The 23,741-nt window shown below is 35.5% G+C and overlaps 2 protein-coding genes across 3 annotated transcripts in view; one reads left to right on the forward strand and one right to left on the reverse strand.

Annotated features, from left to right (window-relative positions):
- nudC (nuclear distribution C, dynein complex regulator) overlaps positions 1 to 23,741 on the forward strand; it is a 143,515-nt gene that overhangs the window by 1,857 nt on the left and 117,917 nt on the right. Inside the window, exons 2-4 of the mRNA XM_069812929.1 lie at positions 623 to 700; positions 3,541 to 3,747; positions 9,263 to 9,448. Coding sequence (XP_069669030.1) covers positions 623 to 700; positions 3,541 to 3,747; positions 9,263 to 9,448 — 471 coding nt within the window. The remainder of the gene's footprint in view (positions 1 to 622; positions 701 to 3,540; positions 3,748 to 9,262; positions 9,449 to 23,741) is intronic.
- Positions 15,576 to 23,741, reverse strand: part of LOC138691165 (uncharacterized) — a 107,368-nt gene continuing 99,202 nt past the window's right edge. For both annotated transcript variants that reach the window (XM_069812931.1, XM_069812930.1), the window contains exons 2-4: positions 19,222 to 19,386; positions 17,225 to 17,477; positions 15,576 to 16,153 (exon numbers count right to left, since the gene is read on the reverse strand). In XM_069812931.1, coding sequence (XP_069669032.1) covers positions 16,122 to 16,153; positions 17,225 to 17,477; positions 19,222 to 19,386 — 450 coding nt within the window. In that variant the 3' untranslated portion in view covers positions 15,576 to 16,121. The remainder of the gene's footprint in view (positions 16,154 to 17,224; positions 17,478 to 19,221; positions 19,387 to 23,741) is intronic.

A 23,741-nucleotide genomic window follows, 5' to 3' on the forward strand; every position in this document is an offset into this window, starting at 1 on the left:
CTTATTGCAATTGTGAATACACGCACTGTCCATCTAGGTTTTTTATAAAACTCTTCAGATTAAGACATTTAAGATGCTAGGCATCAAATTATGTAAAAAAAAAAATAATGTATTGAGGTTAACTGCAGGTATAACTGAAACCGCAGATACAGAATCCGTGGTTAATAGTAGTAGTAGTAATTTATTCACCATAAAGATCTTTACAAATCATGGCTTCGTCAATCTTATTTCTAAGTCTTAATCTAGTTTCTGATTATACTATGGACATATTTATGAATTTGTAGCTTTGTTATTGCAGGACATCTGCTGACATGATACAATTACGCATTAGTAGGCACTTTCTGCAAGGTCTAAAGGCATAAATTCCTCTACAGTATATGGCATATGATGCAGCAGCAACCTGTTGACAATGCTTTTAAACTTCTTTTGTTTACTACTTATTATGGAGCTTGGAATTTTATTATACATATTTATGCCTCTATGTAAAATACTTTTAAGACTTGTGGTTATTCTATGAGTGGACAGATGTATATGTATACATGATGTATTGAATAGCAGTTTTCAGTATTTCCTTGTGACTTATTTGGCTGATTCTAATAGTTTTGTGTTATTTATATTTTAGCTTCTGGATACCATATTCAGCTTCCTGGCACGGAAGACAGATTTTTACACTGGCGGTGGGGAAGGTGCTGGTGAAAAGGTATGCATTTCATTTTGTCGAAGTACTCATCTACTGCAGTAGGCAGTTAATGTAGGAGGTAGATTGTATGAATTGTTCGGTTTCTGTTCTTGTTGAGGTACATGTAACCAAGTGCAGAGACGAAAGTAGAAGTAAAATATTATATTATGTTTTATTACATTCTCTTCCTCACCAAGTGCAGAGACATAGAGGTGGAAGTAAAATATTGTATTATATTTTATTACGTTCTTTTCTTCATCAAGTGCAGAGATATAGAGGTAGAAGTAAAATATTGTATTATATTTTATTACGTTCTTTTCTTCTTCAAGTGCAGAGATATAGAGGTGGAAGTAAAATATTGTATTATATTTTATTACGTTCTTTTCTTCATCAAGTGCAGAGATATAGAGGTAGAAGTAAAATATTGTATTATATTTTATTACGTTCTTTTCTTCTTCAAGTGCAGAGATATAGAGGTGGAAGTAAAATATTGTATTATATTTTATTACGTTCTTTTCTTCATCAAGTGCAGAGATATAGAGGTAGAAGTAAAATATTGTATTATATTTTATTACGTTCTTTTCTTCTTCAAGTGCAGAGATATAGAGGTGGAAGTAAAATATTGTATTATGTTTTATTACGTTCTTTTCTTCTTCAAGTGCAGAGATATAGAGGTAGAAGTAAAATATTGTATTATATTTTATTACGTTCTTTTCTTCTTCAAGTGCAGAGATATAGAGGTGGAAGTAAAATATTGTATTATATTTTATTACGTTCTTTTCTTCTTCAAGTGCAGAGATATAGAGGTAGAAGTAAAATATTGTATTATATTTTATTACGTTCTTTTCTTCTTCAAGTGCAGAGATATAGAGGTGGAAGTAAAATATTGTATTATATTTTATTACGTTCTTTTCTTCATCAAGTGCAGAGATATAGAGGTAGAAGTAAAATATTGTATTATATTTTATTACATTCTTTTCTTCTTCAAGTGCAGAGATATAGAGGTGGAAGTAAAATATTGTATTATATTTTATTACGTTCTTTTCTTCATCAAGTGCAGAGATATAGAGGTAGAAGTAAAATATTGTATTATATTTTATTACGTTCTTTTCTTCTTCAAGTGCAGAGATATAGAGGTGGAAGTAAAATATTGTATTATATTTTATTACGTTCTTTTCTTCTTCAAGTGCAGAGATATAGAGGTAGAAGTAAAATATTGTATTATATTTTATTACGTTCTTTTCTTCTTCAAGTGCAGAGATATAGAGGTGGAAGTAAAATATTGTATTATATTTTATTACGTTCTTTTCTTCATCAAGTGCAGAGATATAGAGGTAGAAGTAGAATATTGTATTATATTTTATTACGTTCTTTTCTTCTTCAAGTGCAGAGATATAGAGGTGGAAGTAAAATATTGTATTATATTTTATTACGTTCTTTTCTTCATCAAGTGCAGAGATATAGAGGTAGAAGTAAAATGTTGTATTATATTTTATTACGTTCTTTTCTTCTTCAAGTGCAGAGATATAGAGGTGGAAGTAAAATATTGTATTATATTTTATTACGTTCTTTTCTTCTTCAAGTGCAGAGATATAGAGGTAGAAGTAAAATATTGTATTATATTTTATTACGTTCTTTTCTTCTTCAAGTGCAGAGATATAGAGGTGGAAGTAAAATATTGTATTATATTTTATTACGTTCTTTTCTTCATCAAGTGCAGAGATATAGAGGTAGAAGTAAAATATTGTATTATATTTTATTACGTTCTTTTCTTCTTCAAGTGCAGAGATATAGAGGTGGAAGTAAAATATTGTATTATGTTTTATTACATTGTCTTCCTCACCAAGTGCAGAGACATAGAGGTGGAAGTAAAATATTGTATTATATTTTATTACGTTCTTTTCTTCACCAAATGCAGAGATATAGAGGTGGAAGTAAAATATTGTATTATGTTTTATTACATTGTCTTCCTCACCAAGTGCAGAGACATAGAGGTGGAAGTAAAATATTGTATTATATTTTATTACGTTCTTTTCTTCACCAAATGCAGAGATATAGAGGTGGAAGTAAAATATTGTATTATGTTTTATTACATTGTCTTCCTCACCAAGTGCAGAGACATAGAGGTGGAAGTAAAATATTGTATTATATTTTATTACGTTCTTTTCTTCTTCAAGTGCAGAGATATAGAGGTGGAAGTAAAATATTGTATTATGTTTTATTACATTCTCTTCCTCACCAAGTGCAGAGACATAGAGGTGGAAGTAAAATATTGTATTATATTTTATTACGTTCTTTTCTTCACCAAATGCCAGAGATATAGAGGTGGAAGTAAAATATTGTATTATGTTTTATTACGTTCTTTTCTTCACCAAATGCAGAGATATAGAGGTGGAAGTAAAATATTGTATTATGTTTTATTACATTGTCTTCCTCACCAAGTGCAGAGACATAGAGGTGGAAGTAAAATATTGTATTATATTTTATTACGTTCTTTTCTTCACCAAATGCAGAGATATAGAGGTGGAAGTAAAATATTGTATTATGTTTTATTACATTGTCTTCCTCACCAAGTGCAGAGACATAGAGGTGGAAGTAAAATATTGTATTATATTTTATTACGTTCTTTTCTTCACCAAATGCAGAGATATAGAGGTGGAAGTAAAATATTGTATTATGTTTTATTACATTGTCTTCCTCACCAAGTGCAGAGACATAGAGGTGGAAGTAAAATATTGTATTATATTTTATTACGTTCTTTTCTTCACCAAATGCAGAGATATAGAGATGGAAGTAAAATATTGTATTATGTTTTATTATGTTCTCTTCCTCATTTCAATTCGATTTTTTTTTTGTTACAGCTAGTAATGGCCAAGTTTAGAAAATATGAGAAACAAGCATTAGATTTGCATGCGAAAAAGCAGGAAGAGAGAGAAGAAAGTGAAAGGAAGAGGCGAGAAAAATTAGCACAGAAAAAGAAGGAAGAAGAAAGTCTTAATGTTAAAGAAGCCACAATAACAGAATTGACAGATGATGAAGCATTGGCTTTGCAGAAGGAACTCGACAAGGTATAATCATATTATATATGTTTAATATTACTGTTTATGGTAAGAGAGAGAATTTCTCCTCTTAGTGACACATACTTTTTCATTATATGTTTAACGTGTTTTGCATGAACAGTTCCTTTATCATTTGAATGTTATTACTGTTTCTTATATTTTCTTGAATTGTCGTTTAAAGTATCTTAATACAAATGAAGTCACTTACTATGCACTGTAAGAAGAATGATAACGTTTTTTATTGTGCATAAAATGCACTATTCATCCATAAATTACACAGTAAGCAGAGTAGGCGTATGTAATTTAATACAAATTCTCATGATGCATTACTTCCTTTATAATACAGTAGAGCATCAATTATCCGAATACCGATCAACCGAAACATGGGTTAACTGAAAGCGTTCCATTCGGCAAATTCAAATTTGTGCGCCTGCTATGTAGAAATTCCGCTAGTGCTGTTTGCAAGATTTGGCTGCAAAAAAAAAAAAAAAAAACGAGTCTCAGCTCTGAAGCAGAAAAAATTTTGGACTTCTTTTCCTAAACAATAGGCCTACTTTAATGGCCATTTTGAACTTGTCAAACTAGGCTAGTCAGTTCTCTGTGCTATTTGTAAGATGTGTGATACAAAATATATGTGTAGGCCTACAGTTTTGTGTTTAATGTCAGTGTTTCTTTGTTTCATACTGCTCCTATGACATCAGTACAATATTTTGTTTTTGTAAATGATCAGTTATTCGAAAAATCAGTTATCCAAACACCCCTGTCCCCAGTTTTTTCGGATAATCGTTGCTCTACTGTATTATCTTAATTTAAACCAAATCAGTATTTAAAATGGTAATTAGTGTAACTCTGAAAATATTGAGATTAGGACACATGTTTATACGATATTTTTTGCTCAGAATGTCTTAGGAAATAAGCTCCATAAGTGCGGTAAATCCTCGTGAATCACCCTGTGTATAGCTTATTTAAGCACGTGGGCAATAAAGAGTTGACAACATAGCTATGCTGAACACAGCTTGTTTATATTACGAGATAATTTACTTGTACTATCTGCAACCACAACTTGATAAGCAGCAAACAGCTTCAGACTTTTAATAACATGATGTTACCTATAATGCACTCCATGGTGGAGAATAGAGAGGCAGTAATCACTGAAAGAATATGACTAAAGTTTGCTTTTATTCTTCATTCTTTTTAACTCCCTCATAATTGCTCAGTATTCTTATCCACCTAATTTGAATCAATCACTTTAAAGATATAGAATAACAGACTAAATAGTTCGTTTGGTATGGATTATTGCAGGTTTAAAATTTTCGGACTATCTACATTAAATTTATAAATGCTGATAGTTTACCGGTATTTTAATTCAGCTTAGCATTATTTCATAAAAACACAAATAAGCAATATTAAATTACTAGTGAAAACTATTATGCACGTGTGTAATAGGACTAGATAATTCCTGTGCAGACAACTGGATTCTCTTGCATGAGTCCATTCAAATATTTTTTCTGTGAAAGCAGAGATTATAAATACAGTACATACTGTTCTCCCATAGTTATGAAATTCATGTGTAAACATTTGAGATTATAATATAACCTTTTATTGTGAAATAGGTTTTATTTATAAAAAAAGTTTCATATCCATGGTTCAAGAATTAAAACACAAAATCAATATCCCGAATTTAAAAGAAAACTTACAAATTAATCCAAACCCTTTAATCTATTAAATATAGAATATAATCTAAATTTAACAGAAGAAATACTGAAATCAGAAGTAAACACTGAAATAATGAAACAATTGTCTTTAGAGACAATTAATATTAGGTATCCTCCACAAAACTGGCTTCATTTATACACCGATGGATCCTTGATCTCCAGAGAACAAGGTGCCAGTGCAGGTGTTACGTGCTGTCTCTTCTCACTTTATAGATCTCTTGGATATGGAACAACAAGTTTTGATGGAGAAATCATTGCAATAAGTGAAAGTCGTAGGAATCTTCTATGCCACATCAATAAATTTAAGAATGCAGTTATATTGTCAGACTCCAAAGCAGCTATTCTATCAATAGCCTCAAAACTCACACCTTCATTTCAAACAGCAGAAATAACTAAAATGCTCTCTCAATTAATATCACTCACTAAAGAATTTTATTCCAATGGATACTATCCCATTGCGGAATTCTGGGAAACGAGAATGCAGATGCTTTAGCAAAGAAGGGCAGCTCTGCTACTTACAGACCTGTTACTAAATCTACATATTACTCTGTGAAAAGATTTATTAAATCTACATACTTAGACTTCAACAAACAAAATTTGATAATACAATCTGAAGGGGAAAAATGGAACTCTCTGCATCATAATCCATAGTTAATTCCCGATTTACCTCGAAAATCGTCTGTAGCTGCATTTAGATTGGCAACAGGCCATGATTGTTTGGCCAAACACCTGCATAGAATTGGAATATATCAGTCCCCTAACTGCCCACTCTGCAACTCAAACCAAGAAATGGATTCGGAATACCTCAAAATCTGTGCTTCAGTGGCTGACCATGATAATATCTTTGAAAAATATTGGAGTGCAAGAGGTCAAATGACTTTATTGTCAAACGCCTGGCATTAGAAAACAACAACAACATATTTCAAAATATTAATTTTATCGTGAACTCATTTTCGATAAACCTTAGTATATATGAATTGCTTGCGTCTTCTCTACCATCACCACTTACCTTTCTCTTTCTCGTACTCAAGTGGCAATCAGCTTTTCTTCTTCTTCATTTGTTTCTTGTAGTGTTAGTTGATGTTAAATCCTGCTACTGCATGTGGGCCAGAGAGTATAACTGATTTCTCTGACGTGAACATGGATATTATTCCCAGGTTAAAGGGAGTACCATCTCAGCTGTTTAATATTTCTATTGTTTATTTTAATAAATTAGAATAATAAGTGCTGACGATGTGGTAATGTTGCAAAAAACTGAAGAGGACCTGCAACTCTCCCTGTACCACTTAAATAATGTATGTAAATTATATGATTTTAAAATATCAACAGAGAAGACGAAAATAATGACCTTCTGCTGAGGCAAATCACTTGTGAGATCAAAAATCACGCTTGGTGACAAACCTATTGAACAAGTAAAATATCTCAACTATGTAGTTTATGCACTAAATGTAAATAATGAAGTGGAAGAAGATATAACCAAAATATATATATATATATAAATTTCAAAATATAATTATGTGGTACCATTCATCGAACACTTAAAAACAAAACAAGAAAAGTAACCAAGTTGAAGTTTTATAAAACTTGCTGTGCTCACTTTGCTCTACGGTTCCGAAGAAATCTGAAAGTAGAATACATAGTGTGGAAATGAGATTTCTGAGAAGTACAAAAGGATGCACAAGACTAGACCAACTAATAAATCAAGAAATAAGGAACAAACTAAACATCTATGCTATAAAGGATAAAATAAGAGATTACCGTGGCAAGTAGTTACTGCATATAAATATGTCAGCTACAAACTTCTTAAATTAGCTGTTGAATACAAACCAATGGGAGTGAGAGATGTTAGAAGACCCAAAAAGCGTTGACGAGATCAAGTGTGAAGTCAGAACAGGCCAATGAAGTGGAGAAGAAGAAGATAATTGCCAATTGCCATTGAATTTATACACGAATGTTCAATCAGTGTTACATTGTTATAGCAATATGGGTCATCCTCAACGTGTAACCAGTGAATAGGGATTATAAAGAATGGACACTTCGCGTCGGTACCTTTGATGTAGCCGGATTGATTTCAATGACCTTCAAGCCAGCTAAAGCGTCAGATTCTGCTTTCTCCCTAGAGTTGGCGCTGACATCACACCAGCTAGCATTCGACACAGCGGAAATATAACACATACAATTAATACATCAGGTACATTATGTACTCAAATGAAATAAATTAGATCCATAAAATAATAAATCCTTCATTAACTGCAATGTCTAGACTCTAGAGTTCCTTTATAATGAGAATTGAGACGTTGACCCCAACAACAATTAAAATATGTAATGATTTGATAGCGCTGAAAATGGAAAAACAAAACTCTTACGAGAAGTAAAACCATATACCTATATTATATTATTATACAAATATTAAACGAATTCGATACTTAATTTTATAATGTATTATATTATTTTATAATATAATGTATTATATCTGAAATATAAAATATTATTATTACAACTAGTTTGTCACTGAGAAATAAGGAAAAGCTGTTAACTTGAATTTATTTGAAGCAAAGCGTTACTGGATTATGCAATAAGGTAGGCGATGTTTGGATCCTGTGCCTTAACTCTATTCTCAATTAATTATCTTAGCATATGCTCGATTACACTACCTCTAGCGCTTGAAAGTGGAACTAGCCGCTGGCGCACAGAGAAACAAAACACAGGAAAATTCGCTCAGTGTCCATTCTTTATAATCCCTATTCACTGGTGTAACTGTGTACATGTAATCAAATGCTTAAAGGAACATAAATTTTATGTGACAATACTATTTTGATGTATGGTGTAATACTCGGCTTGAGTGGGGGGTGGGGGGAACCTTAGGAAAACGTATTAAAATTGCATCCCATGTTAAAAATATGTTTTTTGTTTGTTCTTTTTTTTTTCGGTAACATAATTGAAACTACTTACCAATAAGTAACTGTAAATTGTAACATTGATCAAAATTGGTATTGGCTAATAAATGGTACTTCTTCAAATAATTAATGCTATAAAATGCTGTTTTTAAAAACATTTCTGTTATAAATATAAAAAAAATAATGTTATAATTTCAGGTCTCTAGCAGTAATCAGATTGAAAGCAGAGATGAGAGGAATAGAAAGCTCCTTGGAATGAAACAAATTAATGTTTATAAGGGTGCATTAGGGTTATCAATTTGGGATCTATAATTCATAGATATGCGAGTGATAATTTTCAATCATGCATTATGTTACAATGTTACAATTTTTAATATATTTAATTTTTTTTAATCCCTTTATGTTTGTTAAGTAATTCTTGATGAATGGTTCGATATAAAATGTTATAAAATATTGGTTTTAATGAAATGTTAAAACCTGTTAAACTAACAACTTTTAATTACGTACTGTGTTAACTATTAAAACTTTTGTGACTAGTTTCCACGTGATATTTGTAATTTTCAGACATGATTTTATATGCGTTTATATTAAATGATTTAATTTATGCATATTCTGTGAATAATAATTAGTGAATTTTCAATATGATAAAGGAACTAAATTGATGTGAAATGTGTAAAACATATGATGAAAGAACACATATAATCTTCATGACCTTTTTTTTAGTTTTATTTTATTAATTTTTGTATCTATATACACTGTAATTAATAAGTTCGATCTCATATGCCATTGTGATTGATTGCAGGAAGTCCTTAGTAAATATGAGTTCCACTCATTCATTGGCATGTACTTGTATTTGTATTTAGTTAGAAAATGTGGAACATTTTTGGTCACGATGCACTTATTTTATTGTAGGATAAAACTACTGAACCAGATAAATCTCCAGCAAATACCGTTCAACCTGAGAAGATGGAAGATGAATCTAAGGCTGACTCAGATGAAGAAGATGATCCGAAAGAAAAGGGCAAGATGAAACCGAATTCTGGAAATGGCTGTGACCTTCCGAACTACAGGTGGATTCAGACATTATCGGAAATTGAGGTAAGTGGTCACAGTATTGTTACCAAAAGTCATAGCATTGATACGAAATACGAAAAGCCTGAAATCCCATAAGGGCAACGGCCTCCTACAGGAGAGTGTAGGGTGAGCTGAAGGTCTACTACACTTGGGGAGCCAGTCCAAGAGAGCTTACACTATACACTTACAAACTAAACACATAAACAAATTATACCAACTAAACACGAAAAACAATACAGACTAAACTCATAAATTATGCAAACTAAACATCCACAAAAAAATATGCAAACTGAACACATAAATTATAATCTGAACACAACTGTCCGCACTAAACACACGATAAAAAGAAAAAAGAAAAAAAAAATTGCACAAACTGAACACATACATAGTCTTAACTCACACACAAACTAAATACACGAAAACCTATACCAATTGCACACATAAATTATACAGCCTAAACACACAAACTATCTAAACTAAACACACAAAAATGATACAAAAATTATACTAACTAAATACATGAACTATACCACTATACACGGAGTCAAGCTATTCAAGCTAAAACACACAAAACCATATAATTGAACACAAAAATTATACTAACTAAATACATGAACTATACCAACTATACACGGAGTCAAACTATCCAAACTAAAACACACAAAACCATACAACTGAACACAAAAATTATACTAACTAAATGCATGAACTATACCAACTATACACGGAGTCAAACTATCCAAACTAAAACACACAAAACCATACAACTGAACACAAAAATTATACTAACTAAATACATGAACTATACCAACTATACACGGAGTCAAACTATCCAAACTAAAACACACAAAACCATACAACTGAACACAAAAATTATACTAACTAAATACATGAACCATACCAACTATACACGGAATCAAACTAACCAAACTGACACACACAAAAATGACTATATAAACAATACACAACTATACACAGTTTACATAGTGTTCATAATTTCTTCCAGTCTTTTCCATGCCTGCCTGTCCCTTGCTGTTCTCGTCCACTGCGCTCCAGTCTCTCTCCTATAGCATTGATATATATATATATATATATATATATATATATATGTATTATTTTAATGTACCGAAGTACATATGATATTTCCATGCAGATATTCTGCGTCATCATACGATGAAAGTTATGCGAGTTTTTCTCTGTTCCATTACTCTTTCATCGCATAGCATTGATGTTTAGTGTAAAGGAAACACGTTTGTTTTGTGTAAAAAACCTCTTCTCCTGCACTCCATGTTACTCATGTAACACAGAGACCAGACTGTATTTCCTTCCATAGTACTACAACAACTTACAGGGTGTAACAGGACCTCGCCAACAAACTGATAGGGATGATACGCCATGCAGAGAGGATAATTTTTTGTTAAGGAACATATACTCCCAAACATGTCGTTTATGAGGTTATGCGCATTTATCAAGGTGCGCACGCCACGCACCATAACCAACCTGTACGTTGTTTATCTGCATCATAAGCCCTTACTCTGTCGTAGTAGTACTTATTTATGCATGTCGGCTACTTCAATAGTAGGAATAGTCACATCTGGGATTACAATAACCCACATGCAATTGCTGTTCGCAATCACCAGCACAGGTTTTCTGTCAATATCTGGGCTGGAATTGTTAGTACTCATCTGCTGGGACCTGTAATTCTGCCAGCAAGGTTAACTGGGGCAGCTTATCCACAGTTCCTGCAGACCACACTTCCGGACCAGCTAGACAGTGTACCACTTGCCGTGCGCCGCAGTCTCTGGTTCCAGCATGATGGAGGTCCAGCACACTTCAGTGTCGACGCAAGAGCACAACTAACCGTCGACTATGGAGAACATTGGATTGGACAAGCAGGACCTGTTGTGTGGCCAGTGCGTTCGCCCGATTTAACGTCCCTTGATTTTTTTCTTTGGGGGTGTATCAAGAGTATGGACTACATAACTCCAGTTGTCACCAGGTGATTGATGGAATAAATGCTGTGTTTCACAATGACAAACAGAATCCTGCCATGCTCGACAGAGTTGGGCAATTGTTGCTGCGATGGTATGAAGCATGTAATGAGACACAGGTCCGACTGTTTGAATATCTGTTGTAAGAATGTACTTTTCAATAAAATGGTATTTCTGTACAATTGTTTGTATTCATTTCCGAACCTTACGAGCGAGCACCTTCATCTGTGCATAACTCATAAACGAAGTGTTTGGGAGTATATGTTCCTTAACAAGAAATGCCTATCATCCCTATCAGTTTGTCGGTGAGGTCTTGTTACACCCGTATAATTGTGTAGTGGAAGTTTCATATGCATATAAATTCTCATTTTGTAACAATAGAATACTATTTTATTATTGTTGTGTAACACCAGACGACTTACAAAAAAAAAAATAAATAAATTTCATTTGCGTAATATTCATGCTTATGTATAATTAAATAAGACCAGCCTCATGGTCTAGTGATCAGAGCTTCTGGCTATAGTTCATGAGGTCCCGGGTTCGATTCCCTGTTAGAGCACAGGAATTTCTCCTTAAAGGGGATTATTCCTGTGTTCGTCCATGGTCTGGAATTTAGGTTAAGTTTAGATTTAAGACCTCTCCTGGCACCACATTATCATAATCATCCTATCATATCATCGGGGTAATGTAGCTCCGCCGTCCAGGTGCCCCAACCTCAGAAGTGGGTTATAACTAAGCCACGGCCAGAGAGAAGACCAGAAATGTCGAAAAGACAACCTGGTGGCATTGGATTAAAAAAATAATTAAATCAAATACTAGGTTACAATGCTGGATGAGGAAGTATTGTGACAACAAGGAACTTATTTCTAAATTTCACGGATATACTGTGAGGTCACAAAGTGAGCGTCCCCTCTCTCATGTATTCTTATTTCGCTTACTTTGTGAATATTGTTACCCCCATGTTTACGTTGATACCATGCTACCTTGGTAACTGTACAGTTATAAACAAACACTGCTGACCAGAGTCCGTTTACCATTGAACAAAGATTAATGACAGCGGTTTGGCTTCATGAAAGACGTGCTATCTACTAGAGCATGCATCGTCTTTTGGGGTAAAAAAACCTTTCTTCTATGAAGAGAAATCCACCCCACATCATGGTGTGGGCGGGACTGAGTGCAACACACATTTTCGGCCCTTCTTCCAAGGTTCCATTAATGAGCCAGTCTACCAGGACATGCTAGTGAATGGCTGGTGCCACAATTGCAACAAGCTGGTATCGAAGACACTGTGGTCCTGCAACAGGATGGAGCGCCAGCACACTTTGCATTACAAGTGCGCCGATACCTGAATATGACCGTTTTCAGCTGGTGGATTGGAAGAGGATCTGCAGATGATCAAGCTCCTTTTGCCTGAACTCCACGTGCGTTCACATAACTTAATAAGAGCCTTCTTCTTAAGGGATGAGTGAGATATTCAATATTTTAGAATAAAGTGAAGATATAGATTTTACTTTTCACAAGTCAATGTTGGCTATTACTTGACTTTTGCATTAGCAGTAATTGTGATAAATTCTGGATTAAAGGAGAAAGTGATTTTATATGTGAATATCTATGTAAAGATAGCAAATATACTAATATTTTACATGAAATTTTAACGAAAAATATGTTTTACTGCGAAACAATCATTTTGCGAAAAAAATTCGAAATTATTCTGATAATCCCATATAATTTTTTTTCTTAACATTGAGGAAACGTTTATTCCTTCTTAGCAGTGGAAACTGGAATTGAAAACACGTATTGTATTGTCTAACAAAAGGATTTAACATTCCATTCCTTTTACCAAAGATTCTCAAAAGTCAGTAAGACCAGGTACTTCAGTGAGAGGGAGTGAGATGTATTGAGTCGCACCACTACAGTTGCATTGCATACCTGAGCAAAATAGTTTTCAGAGAAGGTATTTATGTATTCGAGACGAATATATTAATGTGCAAATTTTGTAATGTAAGGATAGATTGGGGGGAAATGTAATAAATTTTTTTCTTGTCCATTGGGAGGGCCCTTAACTTGTAATTATTTGCCCTGACTATGAATAGGCTCATGAATGTCGCTAGTGCTGAGAAGCTTAGACCACATAGTTTGTCAGAGAGAATGTAGAATGCACTATAGGTGGTAGGTCCATATTACACTTGTAATGAATGAAGACATTTCATCTACTTCTGCGGCAGACATCTTCAGTGGTGAGGTATCCTAGATCTAAGTCTTCTGCTAGGGGTACCTGTGGCAACTGATATCCTGACTGTTTGCCTGCCCAGCGGGCGTGAGCCGCCATGACAACGGAACACAACGACCAGTCCAAGGCCATTGAGATCCAACAGATGTGGACCGCTGCAACAATGGAATGCCACGACCAGTCCAAGGCCACCGAGATCCAACGAGTGCAGACCGGCACGACAACGGAACACCAAGGCTAATCCCCTGCTCTTTAAATAAGGACAGGCAAACAGTCAGGGTATCAGTTGTCACAGATACCCCTAGCAGAAGACTTAGATCTAGGATACCTCACCACTGAAGATATCTGCTGCAGTAGTAGACAAAATGTCTGGGAATATCTATACCAGTAGACCACGGCACCTTAGCCCGGAAGCTCCATATAAATTACATAAAGATTAATTTTTGAGATGTCACAAGGGGACTGAAGTACTCAGAAGAAAAGAGTTTTGTTCCGAAAAGACAAGCATCAATTGAAGGTTGATTTGATCGTCATGTATTTGAAGTTTGACATATTTAAATATTTCTTCCTCATGAAGAGATTATAGGCATATATTTATGTAAAGCAGGGATGGCATTAGGCGCGTATGAGCAAGTTATACATAGTCAGTAGTAGCCCATCACTCGCTCGTATGCACTGCACTGATACCAAGCACACCTGACGAGGGAAAGACTACTAAGCAAGGGTGTACATTGAAGGAGAGGAGCATAAATTTTCAAACCGTTTTAACCCGATTGGGAGTGACATTCCTTTTCAGGGATGCAACATGGGGAAATGCTCAATGTATAACATGCAAGAAGCACATGATGTGCAGAAAACATAATTTAAAATAACACTATGTAAATTTGCAGCCTATGTACCGTCCGTTTTTGGTAGTATATATGTTTGTGAAAAATTTCTTCTCTATAGTGAACTGTATGAGGCCAAGACTGAGAGCAAACGTAAAGGATACAAAAATTAAAAGCTGTTTTGCGGCTTGCAGCATTAAAATATCTTAATCCGGATATTACGAAAATAAATTAAGAAACAAATAAAACCTATTCTTCCAAAAATATACGTTCTGTGCTATTTTTAATCCTATTGTTTTAGTACATTTCAACTTAAGCAGTGTTCAAACCATATTAAATATCTACTTACTGTGATCGAATAAGAATAATTGGTTCTGTTGTATTCTGGTTGTAAAAAGGTACAAGTTCTTGTAGTTTTTAAATTATTTTGTTTGCCAGAAAACTCAATTAATTTTCCTTAAGTAATATGCTTAGGTACTGTATATTTTTCGAAATAAAATTTATGTTTCTAAGAATTAATTCCTTGTACACGTTAGACAGGTTTATTTCTACTACTATGATACTGCAGATAAATCAGATGGGACACAATTTGTTTACTTATTGAGATTCTTTCAATATATATATATATATTTTTTTTATCCAATGCCACTAGGTTGTCTTTTCGACATTTCTGGTCTTTTCTCCTGGCCATGGCTTAGTTGTAACCCACTTCTGAGGTTGGGGCGCCTGGAAGGCGGAGTTACATTACCCCGATGATGTGATAGGATGATTATGATAATGTGGTGCCAGGAGAGGTCTTAAATCTAAACTTAACCTAAATTCCAGACCATGGACGAACACAGGAATAATCTCCTTTAAGGAAAAATTCCTGTGCTCTAACCGGGAATCGAACCCGGGACCTCATGAACTATAGCCAGAAGCTCTGACCACTAGACCATAAAGTTATTCCTGAACACTGCCACATATGGCGCACGGCCACAATTGTTTAATCTTTTGTGAGGTCGCTCGTGTGCGTGAGAGTTTTTGCCTCTCCTGATGTAAAGGAATTTGGGGTTAGGAATACAACATTGTGGACACCACTATTTCACCAAATAAATATGAAATATTTTAAAGCTTTCTTATTATTATTAAGAACTTAAATATGAAATAATTTATAATAGTTACGAACTTAATAGTTTTAAAAAAGAGATGTACAATGGTTACTTCTGTGAAGTTATGATCTCTGTTCTCATATAAATGAAATGCGGTAGTTGAGTCTGTTATTGTAAATAATCTTTACAAATGTAGAAAAAAAAGTATAATTAAGTTCCATCTGCACCAAATGCACAATGCATTGGTCAGCTCACTTTAAAGTATATCCACACATTTGGTACACAGAGTTGAATTTCACTTCCATGCTCTTGAGTCGCAATCATTTGAACACAGTACATTTGTTGTCATCTTGATCTTTTTATCTGGATTTCTGCATTCTTGACTTGATGAAAATCTCGACTACCAGAATTTTTAATGAATAAATCACAGCCACATGTCTGTTTCGTTGTATAAGTCTTCAGCTAGCTTTAAGTTCTGATTGAAACTACTGAAATTGTTCACTTGAAATGCTGTTGCACTTCACTGAATCACATTTCAGCATCTTCAATAGCTGCAGCTCATCTGAATAAATGGATGTCTCGCCATCTCACTGTAATAAAACAATTCAAATTTATTATTATGATCATCATCATCATCATCATTTTTGTAAGTGATCTAAAAATGTAGCCTACTTAATTTTGAGTTAATTTTTATGTTCCTTTTACTCTTTTATTACACAAATTGTGAAAACAAAGTTTCCTGGTAGCTACCAATGTAAATTAGGGGTAGTGAAAAGGACTTCTGCTCCGAAATTCCACTTAACCATGGGTTGGAATCCCACTACGGCAATTACCTGGTAGGGAATCTTCAGACTCATCTGACCAAAATACCTCCTTACTATCACCAATTTCATCAATGCGGAATTGTTAATTCAAAATGTTCTCGGGCTTCCAGCCAGGTAACAAGTTGGTGATCCACCAACGTTTCGAGGATGTTCATCTTCCTCGTCTTCAGGGTTAACTGATAATTAGGGGGATATCTTGCTCCTTATTTATAATGTTAATGAGCCCCATTTTCCCATGTGTTCATGATTGATATTGTTTACTGAATATTTTGATAAGTTTCGTGTTAGTGAATAACATTGTTGGTTGTTGTCAAGGAGTCTGGAATTGCAGGTTCTGGCTTCCAAAATATTTGTTTTGAGGCCAGTTTAGTAATTTGCCTTCTCATTGCCCTGATTACCATCATGTTATTTTAGCTCTTGTGAGAGAGAGGAAATTATTCTTAATGACCTGTTTGGAATTGTGCAGTTCCTTAGATAATTTCAAACTGAAGGGATAAATTGTGTGTGATTTACTTATTAGTAAAGAAAAACTAATATTAGTCACAATTGTAGGTAGCATTAATATGAGCATCCTTTGTACAGTCGGCCTCAGTAGCGTCGTTAGTATAGCGCTGGCCTTCTGTGCTCAAAGTTGCGGGTTCGATCCCAGCCCAGGTCGATGGCATTTAAGTGTGTTTAAATGGGACAGGCTCATGTCAGTAGATTTACTGGCATGTAAAAGAACTCCGGCGGAACAAAGTTCCGGCACACCGGCGATGCTGATAGAACCTCTGCAGTTGCGAGCGTCGTTAAATAAACCATAATTTAATTTAATTTAACTCCATTGTGAATACTCACTTTCCAAGTAAATAACAGCCACGACTATAGCTATGAAGAAGATAATGGACATAGTGATGACTAGAGCAGTGAGTTGATGTGAGTGGCAGCAACAGCTTGCTGCAGGTTGCGCTTTTCTTCTGGTTATCCCGTTCACTACAGTGAAATGGGTTGAAGATGCAACAGATGCAGTGTCAGACGGTTTTATTGTCGACTCGTGTCTCAGTGCTGCAAGATTGGCAGCAGTGAGTAGGAGAGAGCCTGATGAACCACTCTGAAAGATAAGTACGTTTGTTAACAGATGAACTGCTCAAGAATGGCAGCATATATTATCAGATGGATTATTCAGAGACAGAAACGTGTTTAACATAATGAATTGCTCTAATAAGCCAGTAAGAAAAGACAGAATAGACATTTAGTCAGTATTGGGAAGTGATTGCTTAAACGGGTAATAGAGTGGATGAATGCCTCTCTGAAACGTGTGCTATGGTTGTTGGTGTTATGAGTAGATTCTGTTCTGTCCATTATAGTGGTAATTATGCCACATTTTCCAGTTATAACAGAACTGTTATTTATTTTGTTAAGAATCAACGTAGGTGAGAAATGGTCGATAAATTTAACTGGAACATTTTACTTATGGGTCATCTTAAATCCATTGCTTCCTCAAAACAATTGAAATTCACAGACACCTGGAATTTTGAAGCTGTTGGGAGGTACAAAAGACCGATTATTTAGTCCTGACAGCTCAGCGACGCGAAAGAGGGGAAGTAATAGGAGGAGTGGGGAGAGTTCCGGAGTAGAGATAAGGGCGAGCAGTCAGTAAAGCAATGCATTACAGCTTAATTGTACTGGAAACATACCACTATACCGCACGCATGACATCCGATCGCTCCGAAAGCAAGCGATTGAATAACCCAAACACCCCTTGGCATAAGTAAATGGACTCGCCTGTCCCAGGAGCACTTCTCCAGCGACTGTCAGGATTAAATAATCGTACTTGTATTAAGGCGGTGCAGGGCTTGTATTACCATGCAAGATAATTTTAAACATTTTCTCTGGAAAGTAGTATTGCCAGTGTAGAACAAATGTTACTCGAAATCAAAACAATTTTAGGCATAAATTTATTAGGTAAACTTTTTTATCCTCTATCCAGCCATGAAATAGTAATAATAATAATAATAATAATAATAATAATAATAATAATAATAATAATAATCCTTAATCTGCTATTCAGAAACATAGAGCCTTTTTTTACTATTTGTTGCTATCTGATTTTTATTTTGAGCAACATGTTTAAGGGAATTTCAATTTTTATCCTATGTATTTGCTTTCGTTTGCTATTACATCACCATATACTACATGGGCATACTTATTTTGTGTTGTCTTGAGGATTTCAACTTAGGGCTATTTTTTTCCACACTACGTTATTACTTTCCTATTGTTCTATCCACGTTCATTTTCTTTTTCGAATCTCATGTAGGATTGATGTTTGTTGTATCATTTCGTACAGTTCTGAATTAGTTACCATACGATATTAGACCAGTATATATTTTTATATTTTTCGTAAGCAACATTTTATAAATGCCTTACATTCTACGTACTTGCCATTGTTTCAGTCATCAGCCATGTTTCGAATACGTATAATAAATGACACTGACTTTACATACATACGTATTATGAAATACTATGTATATATTTTTTTTCTGTATCTGTAATCGCGTTTTCATTACTTACATGACATTTAATTGTTAGCTTTTAAGGTGGTTGAAAAATCACGTCAACATGCGCGTGTGTTGGTGAGATACATAATTATTTTGATTACAGAAGTTTGCTTTTCCGAAATTGTTTGGTAAACATCGTAGCTCAGTGGAGTGCTAGCTTCTCTCCAAGAGGGATCAGGTTTCTCCTGCCCTCTTTGATCAAATATTTTTTGAGCATACAGCAAGCTCGATTTGTAGCATTCCACCATTGTTCAATTTTAAATAGCCCGTGTAAGTGATATAAAGAAGTGACATTACCTGCGTGCTGGTATTGCTTGAGCTTGAAGTGGATCCTCTTCCTTGATGGTGACCTGGCCATTTGGATATGTGACACGGGCAGTTGGAATCTGCACACCAGAGGGAGGGCCTGGGAATGTGCCATTTGAGGGTGCTGGTGGGTAGGCTGACAGACCCATCCTCAATCTGAAAACATACATTTAGATGCATTAATAGGCTACTATATGGATAAATAATAATTGGTTACTAACTTCAATAATTTTCGACTAATTACAGAACTTTTGCTTGAGAGTAGGAAAGGGAAAGAGAGTGAAAAAGGTAGTGATTGACTAATCGTATTACACAAAAAATAATTTAAGGTGCAGCCACTTGTCGCTATTTTTGCTGCGCAACTTTCCAAAAGTAACATGCAGCGTGTTAGTTTTCGTGCTGCGCAACATGAGAGCTGCAACAGTTGGCGATAAGTTTACGAGCATGTTCAAACGCAAGGCACCACTGTTTGCAGCCGCAGTTCAACTGGTTGAGTTCTTTCCGAGGTTTTCCCCAACTGTAAGACGAATGTTAGGTAATGACGTTCTCCTCCGCTTCATTTCGCCGAATTCCATCTCGCTATTATCAGTTCCATCGGCGCTAAAATAATAACCTGATAAGTTTAGTTGATATTATAGCGTCGTTAAATAACCTACTAAAACGACTAAGGATATCATTTCTTAACAATATAGAAGACTTGCGTATTATTTTGTAGAACAGAAAACTACAGATATAGCCTATATTCTTTAAGAAATGTTATTGTAATTCGTAAATTATTACGTCCGTTTGTGGAATAGGCCCCACATCGATTGTACCCAAAATAGTGTAGACCTTATTGTTGAACAGACTAAAAAGCCATGAGTGTATCAAAAGGAAAATGTAATTATCCCATTTCAGATAAACAAGTTAAAGCTTCCATTTCATATTCAGATCAAGTAGCTGGTTGGATATGTTGCATATGTTAGGCTGACTTGCAAGGTCGGTCACTTCCGTGGAGATGGAGGCGAGGAAACGAGAGTTCTTTGAGATATCCTACCCTAATATCTTTACCTGTTCACCTTGCAGTCGCGGGAATTTGAATTGTCTCCATCAGTATCCAGGCTACCCTTCGGGATTTAATTAATTGACTCTGCGTTGAGTAGCGGGTTGGTCCGGCCACTGATCTTAAATGAGCAAATGCTATCAGGCACGACGGAGTCCTTCCAGATTCCTTTCTCTTTACCAGTTCATTATCATCCCATCTAACAGACGCTGAGTAATCAGTGCAGTTCTAGAGCATTAAGCAGAACTTTCTATGCTCTACGAATGTTATAAAGATACACATTCGAGTCCGGATGACTGGAATGCTTGTTTCGCTCTTCGGCTAGATCCGGCAATTACGAGGTGTGGCTTGCAATGCCAAACTGCATTGTTATTGATCACTCTCAGCATGGTTGTTGATATCCGGTTAACACGTGCGGAGAAAAACTTTCACCGTATTTTTAACTCCTTACGCCATTCAGATGTGTAAAAAGTAAAAACATCACAGTTGGTCCATTCGAACACATTAGCTACGCTGTCTGTTTCAAGAAATCCGTGGTGACGCTAAAGTGCGGGAAACATGTTGTAATACAGTGGAATAAAGCTTTTTAGTTCCAAATGGTTAATGATGATGTTAATAATAATAATAATAATAATAATAATAATAATAATATGTTTTTAGAGAACCGGAGGTTAATTGCCACTCTCACATAAGCCCGCCATGGTCCATATCCTGAGCAAGATTAATCCAGTCCCTAGCATCATCTCCCATCTCACTCAATATTATCCTCCCATCTACGTCTCGGCCTCCCCAAAGATCTTTTCCCTCCGGCCTTCCAACTAATACTCTATATACATTTTTAGATTCGCCCATACGTGCTACATGCCCTGCCCATCTCAAACGTCTGGATTTAATGTTCCTAATTATGTCAGGTGAAGAATACAATGCGTGCAGTTCTGCGTTGTGTAACTTTCTCCATTCTCCTGTAACTTCAACCCTCTTAGCCCCAAATATTTTCCTAAGCACATTTTTCTCAAACACTCTTAACCTCTGTTCGTCTGAAAGTGAGAGTCAAATAATAATAATAATAATAATAATAATAATAATAATAATAATAATAATAATAATAATAATGTCCTGCGCCTTATCGTCATGCCCAAACACTTCATGTCTGGACTTGCTTTACGGAATACGCTCTATTTTACCTCTGCTGAAGCATGTAGACGTGAGGCCAGCAGCCGAGTGGTCGGCCTTGGCCCTTCGTGGGCTGTCGCGCCGCGTTTTTAATACCCAGTAATAATATTGATGATGATAATGATAATGATAATAATACTACCACCACCGTTACAGGAAGTGAAAGCAATATACACCTGTGTCTTACAGCATTGTTTATTTCCCAATGTAATAATAATGAAAAATGAAAATCGAGACATAGCGTGGTACTAGTTTTTCCATGTCTTCATCAGAGAAATTTCTTGCGAATTATGAGACAGCTCTTGTGTTGATGCTGTAGACAATTTTCAACAGGACATCAAAATGTGCATGACGAGGAGCGTAATGGAGGCCAACCATAATCACAGACGACCTTGTGGAGCAACGAACCATCTGCTTGGTCATGACGTTAGGCCCATAGACCTGGCACAGCTGACGATCAATTTCAATCGGCGCTTTGCCCTGTGCATTCAAAAACTTCATCACTGACCAATGCAACGAAGCTATTAAGAGCACTCGGGAAGTTCCGTTAGCGCATGCGCCATGCCAGGACATTACTTTATCACGTACACGCAGTCGCTTCGCACAACATATGGTTTGCTAGCTGTGGGACGAGTGGCAAAGTTACGTTATGAACGCGCCTCGTATTTTGTGTGTGTGAAGGAAGTAAGCGAATCACAGCACGAACTTAACAAGCTGGCGAGATTCTCAATTATTTTCTCATTTTCAACATTATTTCACAATAAATATTCACATGAGCTCATGAAGTGTCACATGGCTTCCCGATGATTCATTTTAACAGACTGTGCTTGCACGAACCTTATTCGGAACTCTTGATGGTCGGTAATAATAAATTCCATCGTCCTTACTTTTTGAATGTCTTAATAATGTGTTTCTCTCCCAGAATTGTTGAGCTCCCGCATTCCTTATTGCAACTCTAAATGCCAAGGTAACCGTAACTATATAGCAACTTCCTTGTATTGTATACAGATGGTTAAAGCGCTGCAATTGTTGTTTCAGTTATTGTACATGAATAGCTGCGCCATTTGTCGTCAATTTAACATTTTTGTTTTACTGCCGAACGTGCTTAGTATTCGGATGATCCGTGGTTCGAATCCGAGGCAGATTGTTCTCAGTCTCTTAATGCAGATGGCCTGTTCGTCCACTTCACTAGAGAACTAGTATTGGCAAGTGCTTAAACACTGTCCTGAAATAGCGTTTGTAAGCAAGTTTTATTAGATTACTTCGAGTTCGTTTGTTGTCATTCATCGTTTGTCCTTCATTGCCGTAACGTCTCACCTCGGAAGTGAGTTTAGTAATGAGTTGACCTTACGCAGTTCGGGAAGTCAGAATTTAATGTGAACCACTTCCAGTGCTGTCGGAGAATTGGTCACGGTCTGTTTAGTGTTGGACATTAGCTGATATGGTATTGGCGATGAGTTACTGTTTTAATAGCTTGTTTCTCGTATTTCTTCTCTCAACTATGTACACTCACTGTTAATGTTAGATTAACCTCATTTTCCGTCTTAGGCTGAACAACCATGGAATGTGCCCTCTTCATCATGGGCCAATAATACTCTGACTTCCTACTTATGGATAAAGCTTTCTTTGATATATTGCAGCCAAATTGGTTCCGAATTTCATTCCATCTCAAAGCTATTTCCGTATTATAACAAAGAACAGAAAAAATCTTGAAATTTTTCTTGCGCACACTGTGAGTTTGTACAGCCTAAACGTTAGTTATTGGGCCTTGCTTACACCACCTGCTTGTTCATGACGGAGCAGCAAAGAAAGTGAGGATGCGAAAGATGAATCCTCGGTAGTATGGCATAGTTGCGCCCCGCGGTCAATTGGGAGGCCTAGGCATGGCATAATTGCGCCCCGAAGAAATCCGGTAGCAGATGGGACATGGCATAGTTGCGCTCCGAAGAAATCAGGTAGCAGATGGGACATGGCATAGTTGCGCCACGAAGAAATCAGGTAGCAGGATGGACATGGCATAGTTGCGCCCCGATGAGCATAGTACACACGAAAGTGATTGTCATAAAATAAATAAATTACTTAAAAATATTACAGTGATAGCTGCATTGAAATCAGGTAGGCCTAGCGTATGATCAATTTTGCTATTTAAAATAACACTTTTTTATTGATCACACACAATAAATGAACTGCATTTTTTGTTTCTACATCGATATCTCAACTCTACGATACAGGACTTCGAAAATTGAAACTTAGAACCATTATCAATTATTAACTCTTCACCCTTTTCACTAAACTT

Source organism: Periplaneta americana, chromosome 16 (genome assembly GCF_040183065.1).
Source record: "Periplaneta americana isolate PAMFEO1 chromosome 16, P.americana_PAMFEO1_priV1, whole genome shotgun sequence".
Lineage (NCBI taxonomy): Eukaryota > Metazoa > Arthropoda > Insecta > Blattodea > Blattidae > Periplaneta > Periplaneta americana.